Source organism: Anolis carolinensis, chromosome 2, assembly GCF_035594765.1.
Source record: "Anolis carolinensis isolate JA03-04 chromosome 2, rAnoCar3.1.pri, whole genome shotgun sequence".
Lineage (NCBI taxonomy): Eukaryota > Metazoa > Chordata > Lepidosauria > Squamata > Dactyloidae > Anolis > Anolis carolinensis.
This window is the reverse complement of record NC_085842.1, coordinates 169059904-169076009: the sequence shown is the minus strand read 5'-3', so window position 1 is coordinate 169076009 and position 16106 is coordinate 169059904. Positions and strand designations below refer to the sequence as shown.

At 40.8% G+C, this 16106-nt stretch overlaps 1 protein-coding gene across 2 annotated transcripts in view; it reads left to right on the top strand.

Moving 5' to 3' along the window:
- col5a3 (collagen type V alpha 3 chain) overlaps positions 1-16106 on the top strand; it is a 182327-nt gene that overhangs the window by 68685 nt on the left and 97536 nt on the right. The window contains exons 5-8 of one of the 2 annotated variants that reach the window (XM_062971052.1): positions 606-728; positions 3868-3999; positions 8750-8866; positions 11869-12063. In XM_062971052.1, the coding sequence (XP_062827122.1) occupies positions 606-728; positions 3868-3999; positions 8750-8866; positions 11869-12063 (567 nt within the window). The remainder of the gene's footprint in view (positions 1-605; positions 729-3867; positions 4000-8749; positions 8867-11868; positions 12064-16106) is intronic. The other variant, XM_062971053.1, reaches the window with a different exon arrangement.

Sequence of the window (16106 nt, the reverse complement as noted above, 5' to 3'; positions counted from 1 at the left end):
AGGCAGATAATTAATATCTGCTTTGAACTGGGTTATCTCAGTCCACACTGCCATATAATCCAGCTCAATGTCGATTTTATACAGCTGTGTGGAAGAGGCCAGAGTTGCCTTATGTGAATAATAAGAGCTGAAGTTCACAATTGAGGGAGAGTAATACTAACCCTGTGAAATTGTTATGAAGTTTCCTGAAAGGACACAGGTGAAGTACTCTGAAAAGTTAGAGCAAGTGTGAAATACTAATTATGGAAGGAGAAGGTACAACTAAAGTTATGGTTTCCAACTTTTATGTCATTCTTTAGTCTTTTCACACATATGCATGCATCGTTGATGCATGTAAGCCAGGGGCTGGAAAACCTGTGGCTCCCTCTTTTCATTCTTCACCATTGGCTTTGCTCTAGAACTTGATAGAAACAAGAGTCCAACAACATCTGGAGGACACAAGTCACTTAACTCTGGTGTAAACAGTAACAGATATAACTTGGCAAAGTAGTGGAACAGCATTGTTTGTTCCCCCCCCTCTCTCTCTCTCCTCCCCCCCCCCCTCTGTTTGTGTTTACAAAGAGATTCTGACTGGCTATGCTTCTTCTCTTTGTTTGTTTTTTCAGGGCGATTTGCAGCAATTGCTAATTGTGTCAGATCCAGCAGCTGCGGCACACTACTGCCAACATTATATGCCTGATTGTGACAAGCAACTCACCTATAGACTGCACACCCAGGATTCAGAAGAGGTAGGAGACCACACAAGAATGCCTGCTAGTACTCAGATTACCTATCATTCATGTCCATTACCCATGGCATGACATGGCTTATTAGCCCTTCAAAGTCCCGTAAGACCTTCTCTGAATAGCTTTTTGGAGGGGCAATGGGTTAATTGGAAAAAAAAAATCTTTAATGCGGGAATAATCTTGTTTGAAAAAGAACTCCCTAGTTTTAATGTATTTGTACTTAAAACTAGGGAGTTCTTTTTCAAACACCCTGTATATATTTTCAGCCAGTTTTTACTGTTCCATGTAGGTGAATAGAGTCAATTAACCCACCCTCTGCCATCATCTAGTATTTTGCTTATTACATCACACAGAAGTAATTTAAAGTTGTAATGACACTTGTCATTACCACCATCACAAAGCCTTTTCTTGTATACAACAGGGACTGGGAATATGTGGCTGTCTAATGTCGTAAGACTGCAGCTCTCTTCAGTCCTAACCAGCATAGCTATTGGTGAGAGATTATGGGAACTGAGACTGACAACATCTGGAAGGTCATGTGTTTCCTATCACTGGTTTACAACATACAGGGATAACCTGAGTGAAATAACCTGAGATGGTGGCTTATTATTTTTATCATGCCAGTGGGCTTAGTAATGATACAGAAAAGGCGTGTTTCAGACTGCAATGGAAGTATGGTAAAATATGTAGTTGTTAAGTAATGTATGCAAGGATGCCAATGTGCTTCCTAGATATTTCGTGTCTCCATTTCCATATATTGCATTCTTGCAAGGGAAGTTTTCCCAGATTATGAGAGATTCTGCAGATAACTCAAGCAATAAGTAGTGAAACATGATTCCGAAAACATATAAATGGACATACCCAGAGATGTTTGTCCCAGGTCACTCAACCTTAAAGGTTTTTCATGCATAAAAATTAATAAAGGGACAGAAGACTTTATGAAACATTATACTATGAGTGAAAGGGGGGAGGAATCTGATCCAAATTTGAGAGTATGGTTAGCAACATCAGCCAACCATGGAGCAATGTTTGCTAACTTTAGAATTAAGAGGTCAATCAAGTTTAAGGAATTGTTTAGGACAGTGGTTTTCAACCTTTTGGTCCCCAGATGTTTTGGTCTTCAACTCCCAGAAATCATCACAGCTGGTAAACTGGCTGGGATTTCTAGGAGTTGTATGGAATACGGTTTTTGTACAAGGTCTGGTGGATGAATGGCATAAGCACTTTACACTATTTTAAATTTTGTATATTGTATATTATAATTGTTTTAACTGTTTTAATGTTCTATTTTATTGTACTATGGTGTATCGGCATAAATTGCCAGTCTGTAAGCCGCCCTGAGTCCCCTCTGGTGAGAAGGGCGGGGTAGAAATGATAGAAATAAATAAATAAATAAATGAAATATGCCAAAACACCTGGGGACTCACAGGTTGAGAATCACTGGTCTAGGAGAAATGGATCTCTCCCAAATTTTTCCATCCAATCAATGAGTCTGGGATTAAGATTTTCTAGGGGCCTTTCCACTAACCGAGAATATCAAGGCAGAAAATCCACAATATCTGCTTTGAACTGGGTTATCTGAGTCCACACTGCCATATATTCCAGTTCAAAGCAGAAAATGTGGGATTTTATTCAGCTGTGTGGAATGGGCCTGAGTCCACCCTGCCATATATCCCAGTTCAAAGCAGATAATGCAGGGTTTTATTCAGCTGTGTGGAGGGAGCCTAAGTCTCACACATTTACCCACTGCCTCTGTAAGTGTAGTGATGCTTATATGTTCCTATTAAGAACTCTGCCTTTGCCCTCCTACTGCCCTGGATCTCTTCTCTTCCCCTCCCCACATCGTGCCCTGGAAAATTATGCACCACCCACCCTACCACGTTTCCTGTCCCATCTCTTTTCACCTTCCCTCATGAGCAAGTGCATGAGCGAAGGTATACATTTATGGCCAGCCATCCCACCAGTTTGATTTCCTCAAAGCAATACCAGTGTCATTGAAGTTCTTCCAGTTAAAAATTGTATAGGACAGAGCAGAGCCTGTGGTAAATACAGTAGAGTCTTACTTCTCCAACACTCGTTTATCCAATGTTCTGGATTATCCAACGCATTTTTGTAGTCAATGTTTTCAAAACATTGTGATATTTTGGTGCTAAATTTGTAAATACAGCAATTACTACATAGCATTACTGTGCATTGAACTACTTTTTCTGTCAAATTTGTTGCATAACATAATGTTTTGGTGCTTAATTTGTAAAATCATAACCTCATTTGATGTTTCATAAGCTTTTCCTTAATTCCTCCTTATTATCCAACATATTCGCTTATCCAACGTTCTGCCGGCCCGTTTATGTTGGATAAGTGAGACTCTACTGTACAATAATCTGTGAATAATCAAATCTGCAAATGTTTAACCATAAATGTAGATGAACAACTGTATATGGCATGACATGCTATGGTTTAAACAAACCGGATTTCCAAAGCAAACACTATAGGCTAATACTGTGGTTTCCAGCTGGTTAACAAAATCATTGCTTGTTAACAGAATTTAGTTTGCACATTATAACAAGACCGATTTCAACAACTTGTGCTACAGTTTTCTTATGATGTGCAAACATGGTCAACATATGGAAATCTGCTTTGAGTTCCATATGATGACTCACCAGTAGAAGGGGCCAGCAAAGAGCCTGGATTATTTACTTGATGGTGGATGGAGGTTGGCTTTTCAGCCTGTTGGACAGATTACAGGCATGTTGGGATTGCTTTCAAAGGCATACAATAAAATCTTGGGAAAGAATAATTTGGGCAGAGTGTAACTCATATATAGGCAGAAGGAGTATATATGCTCTGTTTTTGGAATAAGATGTTCATATTCAAAAGGTTTCTTGATCCTAAAGCAAGAAGAAAACACCTGCTGGGTGAAGGGTCCCTCCTATGTCCCACAAGGGGTTGATGCCATGTTATTTTCTGCCAATCTTTCCCTTGGGAATGGATTCCTGGTGACTGGGTGTGGGGGTGGCATTTCTTGGTGTTCCAGGGGGGTGGTGGAATATCTCTTCTTTCTCAAGTGCCTGCTCTCTCTCTCTCCCACCCCTCCTTCATTGTTTTCTCCCCCTCTTCTGTCCAACATTCCTATTATGTGCAGAACATTCCACGCAGGAAGGGTAAGAAGGGCAAGGGAAAAGGAAGGGGCAAGGGCAAGAAGAGAGGCAGAGGCAAGAAGAAGAGGAACAAGGAGTCACCTGAGCTATCCTCGCTCACCCCAGCCCCAGGCCAGGTAGAGAGTGCAACTAACTGCCCTCTGCTGGCCTAATCCCAGTCTCTGCTTGCTTAACCTGCTTCTTGCCTAACCAACTTAACCTGCTGTCTTCTCGCCTGTTTATCCCACCTGGTGCTTGGGGCAGTAGAACTGCCTGCTCATTGCTTGCCTGCTCTGTTCATGTGGCTGCCAGGTTGCTATCTATTCTTGGATGACCTAAAGAGCCATGCTCTACATCCTCTAGCATTGGGGAGCTCATGGATGCTTGAAAGTTGGGTATTCTGGGCTCTTCTCCCTGATCCTGATTCCCCTGGTGCCCAATGACTGCAAAGTCCTTTCCTTGAGAGACAGGTAAGTTTTTAGGGACACATTTTTTTCAGACCTTGTTGCCTTCAGATTACATGTCATCACTATCTCTTAAAAGCAACTGGAGAATTTCTGTTGACCCAATCACTTGATACATTTCTAACTTAGATCAACTTTTTTGTGTATACTTTCAAGAGAAGGATGAGGTGAGTTGAAGGAAAACGTGCCAATCCTCGTAATATTTCCTGACTAGGGATTCCCTTCTCTGCTCTCACTGTGTCTAATGGGTAGAACTTCATAGAGGACTATAATATTTTCTAACCTAACATAAAGAGGAATTATATGTGTGTTATCTTTCCTTTGGGGAGATAAAGCAGGGTATACATCAATTAAGGCCAAGATCGAAAAATTAGCTGATGACCCAAAATGCAGACTGTGCAAGGAAGCTGACGAAACCATTGATCATATCCTCAGCTGCTGTAAGAAAATCATACAGACTACAAACAGAGGCACAACTATGTGGCCCAAATGATTCATTGGAACTTATGCCTCAAGTACCACCTCCCAGCAGTAAAGAACTGGTGAGATCACAAACCTGCAAAGATAATGGAAAATGAGCATGCAAAGGTACTGTGGGACTTTCGAATCCAGACTGATAAAGTTCTGGAACACAACACACCAGACATCACAGTTGTGGAAAAGAAAAAGGTTTGGATCATTGATGTCGTCATACTAGGTGACAGTCGACTTGACAAAAAACAACAGGAAAAATTCAGCTGCTATCAGGACCTCAAGATCGAACTTCAAAGACTCTGGCAGAAACCAGTATAGGTGGTCCCGGTGGTGATTGGCACATTGGGTGCCATGCCAAAAGATCTCAGCCAGCATTTGGAAACAATAGACATTGACAAAATTACAATCTGCCAACTGCAAAAGGCCACCTTACTGGGATCTGCATGCATCATCCAAAAATACATCACACAGTCCTACACTTGGGAAGTGTTCGACTTGTGATTTTGTGATACGAAATTCAGCATATCTATCTTGTTTGCTGTGTCATACAATGTCGTTGTGTCAATAATAATAATAATAATAATAATAATAATAATAATAATAATAAGTAGTAGTGAGGAACATCATATAATTATTTAATTACTGTTTGATACTTAGGATAACATTTTGAGACAAATACCACTGAATTCCAATTTTGTGAAAAGTTTTCTTCACATACATTTTAAAAAATCCCCTACAAATGTCATACGTATTTCAAACACGTGTACACATGTAGCATACAGTAATTGGAGAGGTGGTTATGGAGGCCACCTCTTTATCAGTACTGAATGCTATCACCCCTGTGTATGTATATGTGTGTGTGTGTGTGTGTGTGTGTATATATACATACATACATATGGTATCTGTATGTACTATTTTAGGCACCTAGGGATATAACTACTGCATCATTCAATAGGCTTGGGAGCATGGATATACATTACCAGCACCAGGATTTTACTTGGGATTGCCATGGGAATTTTTTAGTTCTATGACAGGGAGTTGGAACTAAGAGTTCACATGAGGATTGACAAAGGATGCATTTCTCTTAAAATATTGGTTTTTCTGGCATTCCAAGATACCATTCCCAATGAATTTGAGGGCGATTCTTTACTCCTGTCAAATATTTCTGATGTAGGTGCATGCCTTCATTGGCACATTGCATTCCCTTTCTCAATTTTACTAGCTTCTGCTCTGCCTCATTCCTCCCACTACAGGCCCTTTTATGTCAAGGCAGCATCCAGAAACTTGTGAAATATGGTTTGGGGATGCTGAGTTCATCCTACCAATGAGTCACTCTTGGCTTGGCCAGGAGGAACCATTTCCTTGCCAAATGGAGCAGTTGGCGGAATTCCTCTTTCAGGGATCAGAACTCCAGCTGCTGGGCTGCTTGGTATTGGCAACCCAACAGCATTTCTGTCTTCTCTTTCCCATAGTCCCCCCCCCCCCCCCCAAATAAGACTCTTCCTTCCTTTTTGTCCTGGTGTAGGCACATAAACACTATTGTCGTTGTCCATACCCACTGTTTAGGAATTGAGTTGAAGACCTTTGTCCATGTTGTGACACAAACAGTCATGGGACCTTTGTATTTGGGTGAATTTTGGCATAGTCCATTGATCTTGCATAGGCTGTCACTTGGTAGATACCATATCCACTTTTCTAGAGACATTTTCACAAAGTTGCCGAGTCTGTCAGATTCATAAGACTTACTGGTTGCTCCAAGTTCAGGTAGTTTAAAACAAGAAGCTGATTATTCAGATTTGTGAACATGGCCATATAACGTGGTCAGAGATTGTGGAAAGATGACTCTTGCATAGTTCAGTAGACTTGATAGAACACAGTCAGCTTTTAGGGTGGGTAAAAAAAGTCTATCAGTGGCATATTGCAAAATGGACAGTTTGAAGACCCACTTTGGGACTGAACTATTTTGAGATCAAACATTTTCAGAATGTTTATTGTGGTTTTCTTATGATCTTCTAATGACCACAGATTTGAATACTCTCAGTGAATCAAAATACAATATTTAAAATAGAGAAAATATGTAAGTGTTTGTAGTATTCCAACAATGCTGTAAGAGGCTATAGTGCTTTGATTACAATTCTGAGAATCTCTCAGTTGGCTTGTTACAGACCATGTTGGCCAAAGGAGTCTGAGCTGCGTTCCAAAAGATTACATTTTCTAAGCTCTGCCTTTCCACGTAAAAAGTCCCAATTCAGGTCCTCTATATCTAAAAGCAAACTGGGAAAGAATCCTGACTGAAAATACTGGAGAATTTTCCCTACTAAGCATAGACATTATTGAACAAAATGGGCCAATGATCTGAATCAGTATCAGGAAGCTTTCTACATTCTTTTCATCGGGTTCCTTTCCACCTGCTTTGTAAGGTCTATACCACTTTAATTTATTTATGACAGGGCAGAGGAACTAGTGGCTCTCCAGATGTTGAACTTCAGTCGTCATCATTGTTCGCTATTGACTTGAATGCCTAGGGCATGTGGGATTTGGAGTCCAACAACATCTGGAAAGCTACAATCTCATCAGCCCTGGTTTGACGTTCTTATGCTCAAAATGTTTCTAAAATGGCTTACACCAGAATTATAATGAACAAAACAATCTAAAAGATGTGAGACAAAAGGGCGGGGGAAGAATAATGAGGATGGATGATGAAAACAAGCAAATACAGACATGAAATCTCCAAGTGAGATAGTTATGATAGTGACCAGCTGGGATGGAAACAATGCAAGGAAAAGAAGAGCCAAATGGAACTGGTCTCCAAGCAGCGGCAACGGAATGGCTCTGCTTTCCAACTTTTCGGCTGGAGTGTAATGGAATTAGCACAGTTTTCAGAAGACCCGTACAGTGTTGTTGTGTGTCTTCAAATCATTTTGACTTACAATAGACTTAAGGCAAACCTATCATGAGGTTTTTGTGGAAAGATCTGTTCAGAGGGGGGGTTGCCTTCTTTTGAACCTGAGAGAGTGCAATTTGCTCAGGATATTTCCATGGCTCAGCAGAGAATTAAACCCTCACCTCCAGAGTCATAGTCCAGTGCTCAAACTACTATACCATACAGGAGCTTTTTCATTCTTACCTCTGCAGTAACAATGCTGTTTTTTTGTTATACTGAGTGCTGCTATCCATGTAGTTTTACATACTTCCTACATGCCTCTTTGTTAAAATTCAGAGGAATATTTCTATGCATAGAAGCTTTATGTAGTAGAATGATTCCCAACCTTTTATTGACTAGGGCCCACTTCGACCAGGGCCCAATTTGACCAGGGACCACTTGAACAGGGACTACTTTAACCAGGGAGCACTCTCCAACATTAGTACCAAAAGAGTTACAAATCAGTTTTTGGTCAACTTTAGATTATTTGGGGTTTGGTTATTTGGGGTGCTGATTCAGAAAATTGCATTGGGTAGACCACATCAGCTCTAGTTTCTGATACAGAACATATGCCATCCAGTAGTTGCCATCTGTTTACCCACAGAAAACCATATTTAATCATCCAGAGCTGATGTAGTCTATCCAATGCAATGGTTAGCTCTGCAGAAAGGAGTGGGTTTGAACACTCAGGAAAACTGAAAACCTAAATTGCAAGATGCTTCGGGCTATCAGTGTTTGTATCAATGCCAACAGAACCATCTATCTCCTATCCCTTGGCCTTATAAACTTAGCCAGCTTTAGCTGTTCTCGACTGTAGCTACTGGACTTGATTAAACTTGACATTTTCTTTGCACCATGACTACCTTGGCTGGCTTTTGGCTGCTAGCATATTTCTAATGCTTGGGCAATTTTTAGAGGTCTGTGTGTAACACTCTAGGCTTAATGCTTATAAAGGGTTAGTGAATGCTCCTATGAAGTTCTTTGTGTAACATCTTATTTGGTTTTTTTTTACCTGCAATCACCAAGTATGATGCTCCAACTCCAGCTACCCCTGCATCTGAGTTCTGGGAAGACAATCCTGATGGGGGGCCTGGAGTCCTTGCCACGGTCACAGTCAACCTGAACTTCACTGACAACTATGAGGTAGGAAGACTTGGGAAATGTTGCTATGGCATCAGCAAGGGTCCACCTCTGAGTTCTCCCAAGACTCGTCTTTAATGTCTTGGTAAAGTCTGGGACATATAATTCTTGACTTGAAGAAAGAGATTGTGTGGTGGGTATGAAGTCAAAAGAAAGAGAAGGGAATCAAAAAACAATGGTTCCTTCCTTTGTTCTGTAGAAAGGGAAGACTGAACATATTCAGAGAAAACATTGCTCCCTGACTTTGTGGAATATCACCAAAGTGTATATATACATACTTTTGATGATTCTATTCATTTTTGTTCTGTTGTAAATGTTTGTTTTGTCTTTCCAAAAAATAGCATAACTATAGGTCCATGGAAAACTAGAAGGCAAGAAGGGTTTTTCTTGACTGAGGCCAGGGATTAGTTGCCTGCCAGTGAGATGTGCTCCAATGTGTTCTTCCCCTGCACCCCATCTAGTTCACAGCCCTCTTGGCCCTCCTTTGAGCAGCCATTTAAGCTTGAAAAGGAGGCTATTTTTCAAGCCTAATGACAAAGTGGCAATCAGGTGGTTGGGGAATGTATAAGTCACAATTTGGGATGAGTTAACCTTCTGCATGTGTTATGATTCCCTGAACACTGATTTCTCCATGTGACAAATAGACTTTAGAAAACCTACCATTGGCTTCAATGGTTTTTTTTCCTAAGCTCCAAATGAAAGAGATTATAGTGTATGCATTTATGAAAGTGTGTATATGCGATTGTCTGTCAGACTATATGTTGTGCCTATGTAAATTCATGTGTGCCTGAGTATGTGTAAATGGGAAGAGAATAATGTTGAACTTGAACTTTTTTGTGTCAGGAGTGACTTGAGAAACTGCAAGTCACTTCTGGTGTGAGAGAATTGGCCGTCTGCAAGGATGTTGCCCATAGGATGCCCAGATGTTTTACCATCCTGTGGGAGGCTTCTTGCTTGTCCCTGCATGGGAAGCTGGAGCTGACAGACAGTAGCTCACCCCACTCCCTGAATTTGAACTGCTGACCTTTTGGTCAGCAGTCCTGTCAGCACAAGGGGTTAATCCATTGCACCATCGGGGCTCCACTTGAGCTAATGTGAATATGATATTGACACCACCTAGTATCCAACTGCTGGAAAGAAATGAGGCCCATGGAGTTTTCCCATTCCTTTTCTACTCACATTCTTCAGAGACATCCTGTTTTCCTCTTACAAGCCGATTTTGCGGCTTGGCAACATTTAGAGATTGCTTGACCACCTCCCAAATTACAGAAAGGTTATGGGATTGTAGTGTAGTGCTCAGATCACCTTCTGTGAACTGTAAAGGCGGGACTGTCTACCTCCTCCATTACATCTGTGCCTGGGATGTACCTAGTTTTTCTGTCTGAAGATTCAGAAGTCTGCTCTTTTAATAATTGTACCATTCTGACTTTCATTCACAATGTAGACAAATAATTAACCTTTCCTTTTAAAAAGCCTAAAAAGAGATTTCTATAGCACTGCAGATTTTACTGTTGAATAGGTTGCGCAAAATGGCCTTTCACTAACAGTTGTTCAGAACCTTAGTGCTGGAACCTTTGTTGAATGTCTCCGTGTCACAGTAGGATATGCACAGGCCTTATAGAACTTCCTTGATGAAACTAACACTGGGAGAATCCAGCTATAGTTTACTGCTGTTTCTGTTGGGATAATCGAAAGAGATGCTGTGGACAGTTCTATGGTAGGGGGTGTAACTACTACTGTGGAAGGCAGAAATAATTGGGCAGTCCATCCTTTTCCAAGGGAGCATTTTCTATACTCCCTTATTTGGTACAAGAAAGTAGCAGATAGTGGTTAATTTTCTTTCTCAGCATGTGGGATAAAATGAATAGAAAAGACTACAGTTTCGTTTTTGCTGACTGACAGCACAAGGCATTGCTTACAGTAGAAATGAATGAAAGGATGTGCTATGTCGTTCATAAAGGAAGGAGCAAATCACATTTTCTCCTTACCTTTAACTTAATGTACATATAGCTTTCTTGAGAGAGTCTATCCATTTATAATGAGGTTTTTCTCTTTATTATTGCCTTTCTCTTTACAAAACATTGGTGTCTTTTCTAATGACTCATGTCTTCTTATGATAGGTTCAAATGGCAGTCTCAGCTTAGGCCACTTGGCCATCAAGGGATAGTTCACGCTTGGATCCATTTATTTGGGTTGCAGTGCTACCATAGCTTCTTAGAATCATGGAATCATAGACTTGGAAGAGACCACATGGGCCATCCATTCCAACCCCCTGCCATGCAGTGAAAGCACAATCAAAGCAGCCCCAACAGATGGCCATCCAGCCTCTGTTTAAAAGCCTCCAAGGAAGAAGCTTCCACCATGCTCTGAGGCAGAGAGTTCCACTGTTGAACAGTTCTTACAGTCAGGAAGTTTTTCCTAATGTTCAGGTGGAATCTCCTTTCCTGTAATTTGAACCCATTACCTTACAAGGCCATGCCACCCTGCACCATGGAAACTTCCTTTGTTCTGTAGATAAGGAAGACTGAACATATGGTGGACTACAAAAATATTGAATTTTCTGGTACTATATGGGTCAAATGTATCCTCTGACACTACACACAGAATATTTCATTATGATCTATGCATGTCCATTCCTCTTCAAGTATTGATGTTATGATTGTTGTTATAACTTTATCATTTTCTTCCTCACTTTATAGATTATTTGTCTTTTATAGTACTAGTACCTACATGTATGCAAATGTAGGTCCTTGAATCAAACCAAATAAGGAGTAATACACAAGAATCATGTATACATACTCTCGAGTGGGTGTACTATTCCTCATAGAACTGGATGAATAACAGTTCTTAACTTGAAAAAGGAACATAGAATGCAATGGAGTAGAAAGAGTGTGAAAGAGCATATGTGTGTCACTCAGACAGATGAAAATGGGGCTACCGATGAATCTGCAAGTTACAAGGCAAAACACCCATGAAACTGTGCTTCATTTCGCCTCTCCTAACAGGACCTTCGTGGTGAGGAGTATGTGATCAGTGAAGACACTGAACTAGAATCCAATGGCACTTATAGAGAATATGATGAGAGACTCGACTACCGAATGAGAGACTATGAGGATTATTATGACCACAATGATGACAGCAGGGAAGATGGACGATATGACCCAGCAGAGCGTTCGGAAGGGACTCTGCAGCTTCCCAAGGTAATGACTACAGAGAAGATGATGATGATAGTAATAATTACTTCTTATTCAGTTCTCTGGTGGATTGAGGTGAGGAACGGTAACAAATAACAACACATATAAAACCATAATTTTTTCTAAATATAAAACATAAAAGCATATAAAATTCAATACGTATTAAAATCAATCATTGCATCAATCAGTGAAACCATAATATAAAAGTAATCCACCAAAAGAGATTTGTCTTAACTGCATATTTAAACCTAGACAACATCTTGAGTTGACAAATCTCTTCTGGCAGGCCATTCCACAGTCTGAGTAAAGCTGAAAAATATGGTCTCTGGGCAATAGTCATCCTAGGTGGTTGAATGAAGTAGATGTCCTCAAGAAGACTTGAATGTATGGGGCAGATTATACAGGGGGAGACTGTAGGTAACGTGGACCTGTAGGTAACCTGGACCCAAACCATGCAGGACTTCAATCTGTTTGCCCAGAAATAGATTGACAATGAGTAGCATGATTTTAATACTTGTGTAATATAAGTTTTAATACATTATTTTTTATTTTGGATCATAGAAGTAGAATATAACATATCCACAATTCTTCACAACAATATATTTGTGTAATACTATTAGTCCTAGATGTACCAGTAGCAAATATGGCTGCCATGTTTTGAACTAATTCAAGTTTCTGAACTTGGTATAGGTAGTCCATTATACAGCACATTACAGACATAAAGTTTTGAGGTCACCAGCACATGGATTACCATCTTTCTGTATATGTCTTTGAGTGAAATCTCTGAGTGACAGATACATCTCTTAATGACAGTTATGTCTCTGAGTGATAGTTCAGAGCCTGATGGTGGTGTAGGAGTATCTATCATATCTCTTTCAAGTGAGGGATTTCATCTGGATGCAGATGTGTATTTTTATCTCAGAGTGCATCTGGCCTCAATGACTTAATGCATAGTTTTGTTAATGTGAGTAGGATTTGGGACATCATCTGGACCACTAGTCCCACTGCCTTTTCAGTAATTGGCTTTCACCAGTTTTCACAGCTGTCATGTGTGACTGCAAAGGCCAAGATCCACTGGAGCAATGACTCTGTTTGTGTATCCAAACCCCGCAGGGTTGGTTGTCTGATGGAAATGGGAAGCAGCATTAAAACAAAAATGAGCAGCAATCTGAGCAAAGAATGAGAGATCAAACAGAAGCATGAGGCATTTGAAGTGGTGGTTAATATTTATAAAATACATTCTGGAAGGTACACAAAAGAGAATCTCCTGCAGGAAGCTCTAAGTACAAAATATATCTCTGTGTGGCATGTGTCCTGCAGATTGCAGGTCTTAGAACTCTTGCTTACATGGAGGCGAGAGAAATCAATGTGTTGTGACTCTTAAGTTGCAATAGGAAAGAGGGAGCAGCACAAGCATAGTCAAGACCCAGAGGCTCCAATGAATAATGGAAATCCGAATTTCTGTTAGGATTTACAAACTTTGGTCAATAAGAGAGCTAGCTGGATTCCAAAAACAGAAATAGTGTCCATTGGCTATTCATCTTTTTAAAATGTGCATGTTGTTATAGTTGACTGCTCTAATTTGGGGCTACCTTTGAAAAATGTTTCGATGCTTCTGATGATCTAGATTACTGTAGTTGTTGTTTTGAATAGTACAGGAAGCATGTGATTCTCATGTTGCAACAGTTCAAGTGATCATTCTTGTTTCAGGCACAATTCAAAGTGTTGGCTAGGATCTAGAAAACACTATATTTGAAAACGATGTGGGGACTTTTTGAAAGACTGCATTCTCTCATAACAGTGGAAGCCATTGTTTTAGGTTTGGAGACTTGTTTGGTGAGCGAGGTACAAAGAGAAAGCCTTCTTGGTGGTTGCTTCAGGCTCTGGAATGCATTGCCAAGAGGGGATAGATCCACCCAGTTCAATACTGTTCTTCCTTTTCCAGGCAAAAGCCTTTTTATTCTGACAGTACCATACTTTGCCATGTAGCTGAATGGCTGTTGAGGCAGTTTTAATTGGATGTTCTCTTTCTTTCTTGCTGAATTCTTTCTATTTGTGTTTTTTAGAACTTCATATCTGTATTGTATTTGTTTCATCTTAATTTTCTTCCTTTTAGTGCATTAGGTGCCCTTTTTGACAGCAAGATGTAAAATTAACAAACTAATGTAGAACATGCTGCCATGCATGGTATCAGTGCAATTTTATCAGTTAGGTCCCAGGTTCAAATCCCGGGAGCAGCGTGAGCGGCCACTGTTAGCTCCAGCTTCTGCCAACCTAGTAGTTCGAAAACATGCCAATGTGAGTAGATCAATAGGTACCGCTCCGGCGGGAAGGTAACGGCGCTCCATGCAGTCATGCCGGCCACATGACATTGGAGGTGTCTACAGACAACGCCAGCTCTTTGGCTTAGAAATGGAGATGACACCAACATGTCTTACACTATACTGAAGGACAGCATTAGGTAGCATAAGTCACCAATTTATTAAGAACAGTGTGACTCCAGCTCTACAGCCTCATCACACTAGAACATGGATCCACTTTAAATCTGGTTTCTGCCTCCTGCAGAATTCTGGAGTTTGTAGTTTAGTGAGGCCCAGGACCTGTCTGGCTGAGCAGTTTAAAGGCCCCTCCCTAAACTACAAACCACAGAATCCTGCTGGATTTAAAGTGGACACATACTCTAGTGTAGGCATGGGCAAACTTCAGCCCTCCAGGTGTTTTGGACTTCAACTCCCAAAATTCTTGACATCTGGTAAGCTAGCTGGGATTTTTGGGAGTTGAAGTCCAAAACACCTGGAGGGCCATAGTTTGCCCACACCTGCTCTAGTATGATGAGGTCCATGTATGGTTAAATGGGAGTAAGCTGCAGTCACTTCCACTGCTTACTTCTGGTTGCATAGATTGATCTTGTAAATACAGTCCCCAAGTTACAAACACCCAGCTTACAATTGACTCATAGTTAAGAATGGGGGTAAGACAACAGGAAGTGAGAGAAATCTATCCCTAGGAAGGGAAATTTACTCCTGAAAGAGTTATAGGAAAAAGTTGTCTCCACTGAAGCTTTATCACCAGTTCTTGTCTCCAATGAAGCTTTATCGCCAGTTCTTGTTTCCACTGAAGCTTTATCACCAGTTCTTGTTTCCACATTTTTTTTCCAAAATCCAATTATCACAGAGACAGAAAGTCAGGCAAAATCTTATGAAGAGGGGGAGCATACAGCAAAACAAACACCACAGGGGTGTTAACCCTTCCCCTTGCTATCCAAAGCTTTTATATGTAAAAATGTACCTGTTCCAACTTACAAACAAATTCAACTTGGGGACTACCTGTATACTAATCCTTCAAAACAAAATCTTCAGCCAGTGTAAATGCAACTTATTAATTTTTAATTACAAGTGTACTGTATGTGTAATTGCTTCTAAGTTGCCTGTTGACTTACAGTGGCCCCATGAATTTTAAAGACAAAGAATACTTAAAGGTAATTTTGTCCATTCCTTCACATGAATTATAATCCTTGGCATCTGGTATTCATTGGTAGTCTCCCATCCAAATATTAAACGGGCTGACCCTGCTTAGTTTCCAGAATCAGATGCCTTTAGAGCAGCGGTTCCCAACCTTTGGGCCTCCAGGTCTTTTGGACTTCAGCTCCCACAGTTCCTAACAACTGGTAAAATGGCTGGATTTTTGGGAGTTGAAGTCCAAAACACATAGAGGCCCAAAAATTGGGAACCACTATGTTAGGGTATTTACACCCTCAGGTAACATCATGGTGTCACAACTTGTATTTTTGTGTGTGTGTCAAAAGCAACCGGAGTTGCTTCTGGAGTGAGAGAATTGGCCGTCTGCAAGGACGTTGCCCAGGGGACGCCCGGATGTTTTAATGTTTTACCATCCTTGTGGGAGGCTTCTCCCATGTCCCCGCATGGAGCTGGAGCTAATAGAGGGAGCTCATCCATGCTCTCCCCGGGTGGGATTTGAACCTGGCAGCCTTCAGGTCAGCAACCCAACCTTCAAGTCACAAGGCTTTTATCCCCTAGGCCATCGGAGGC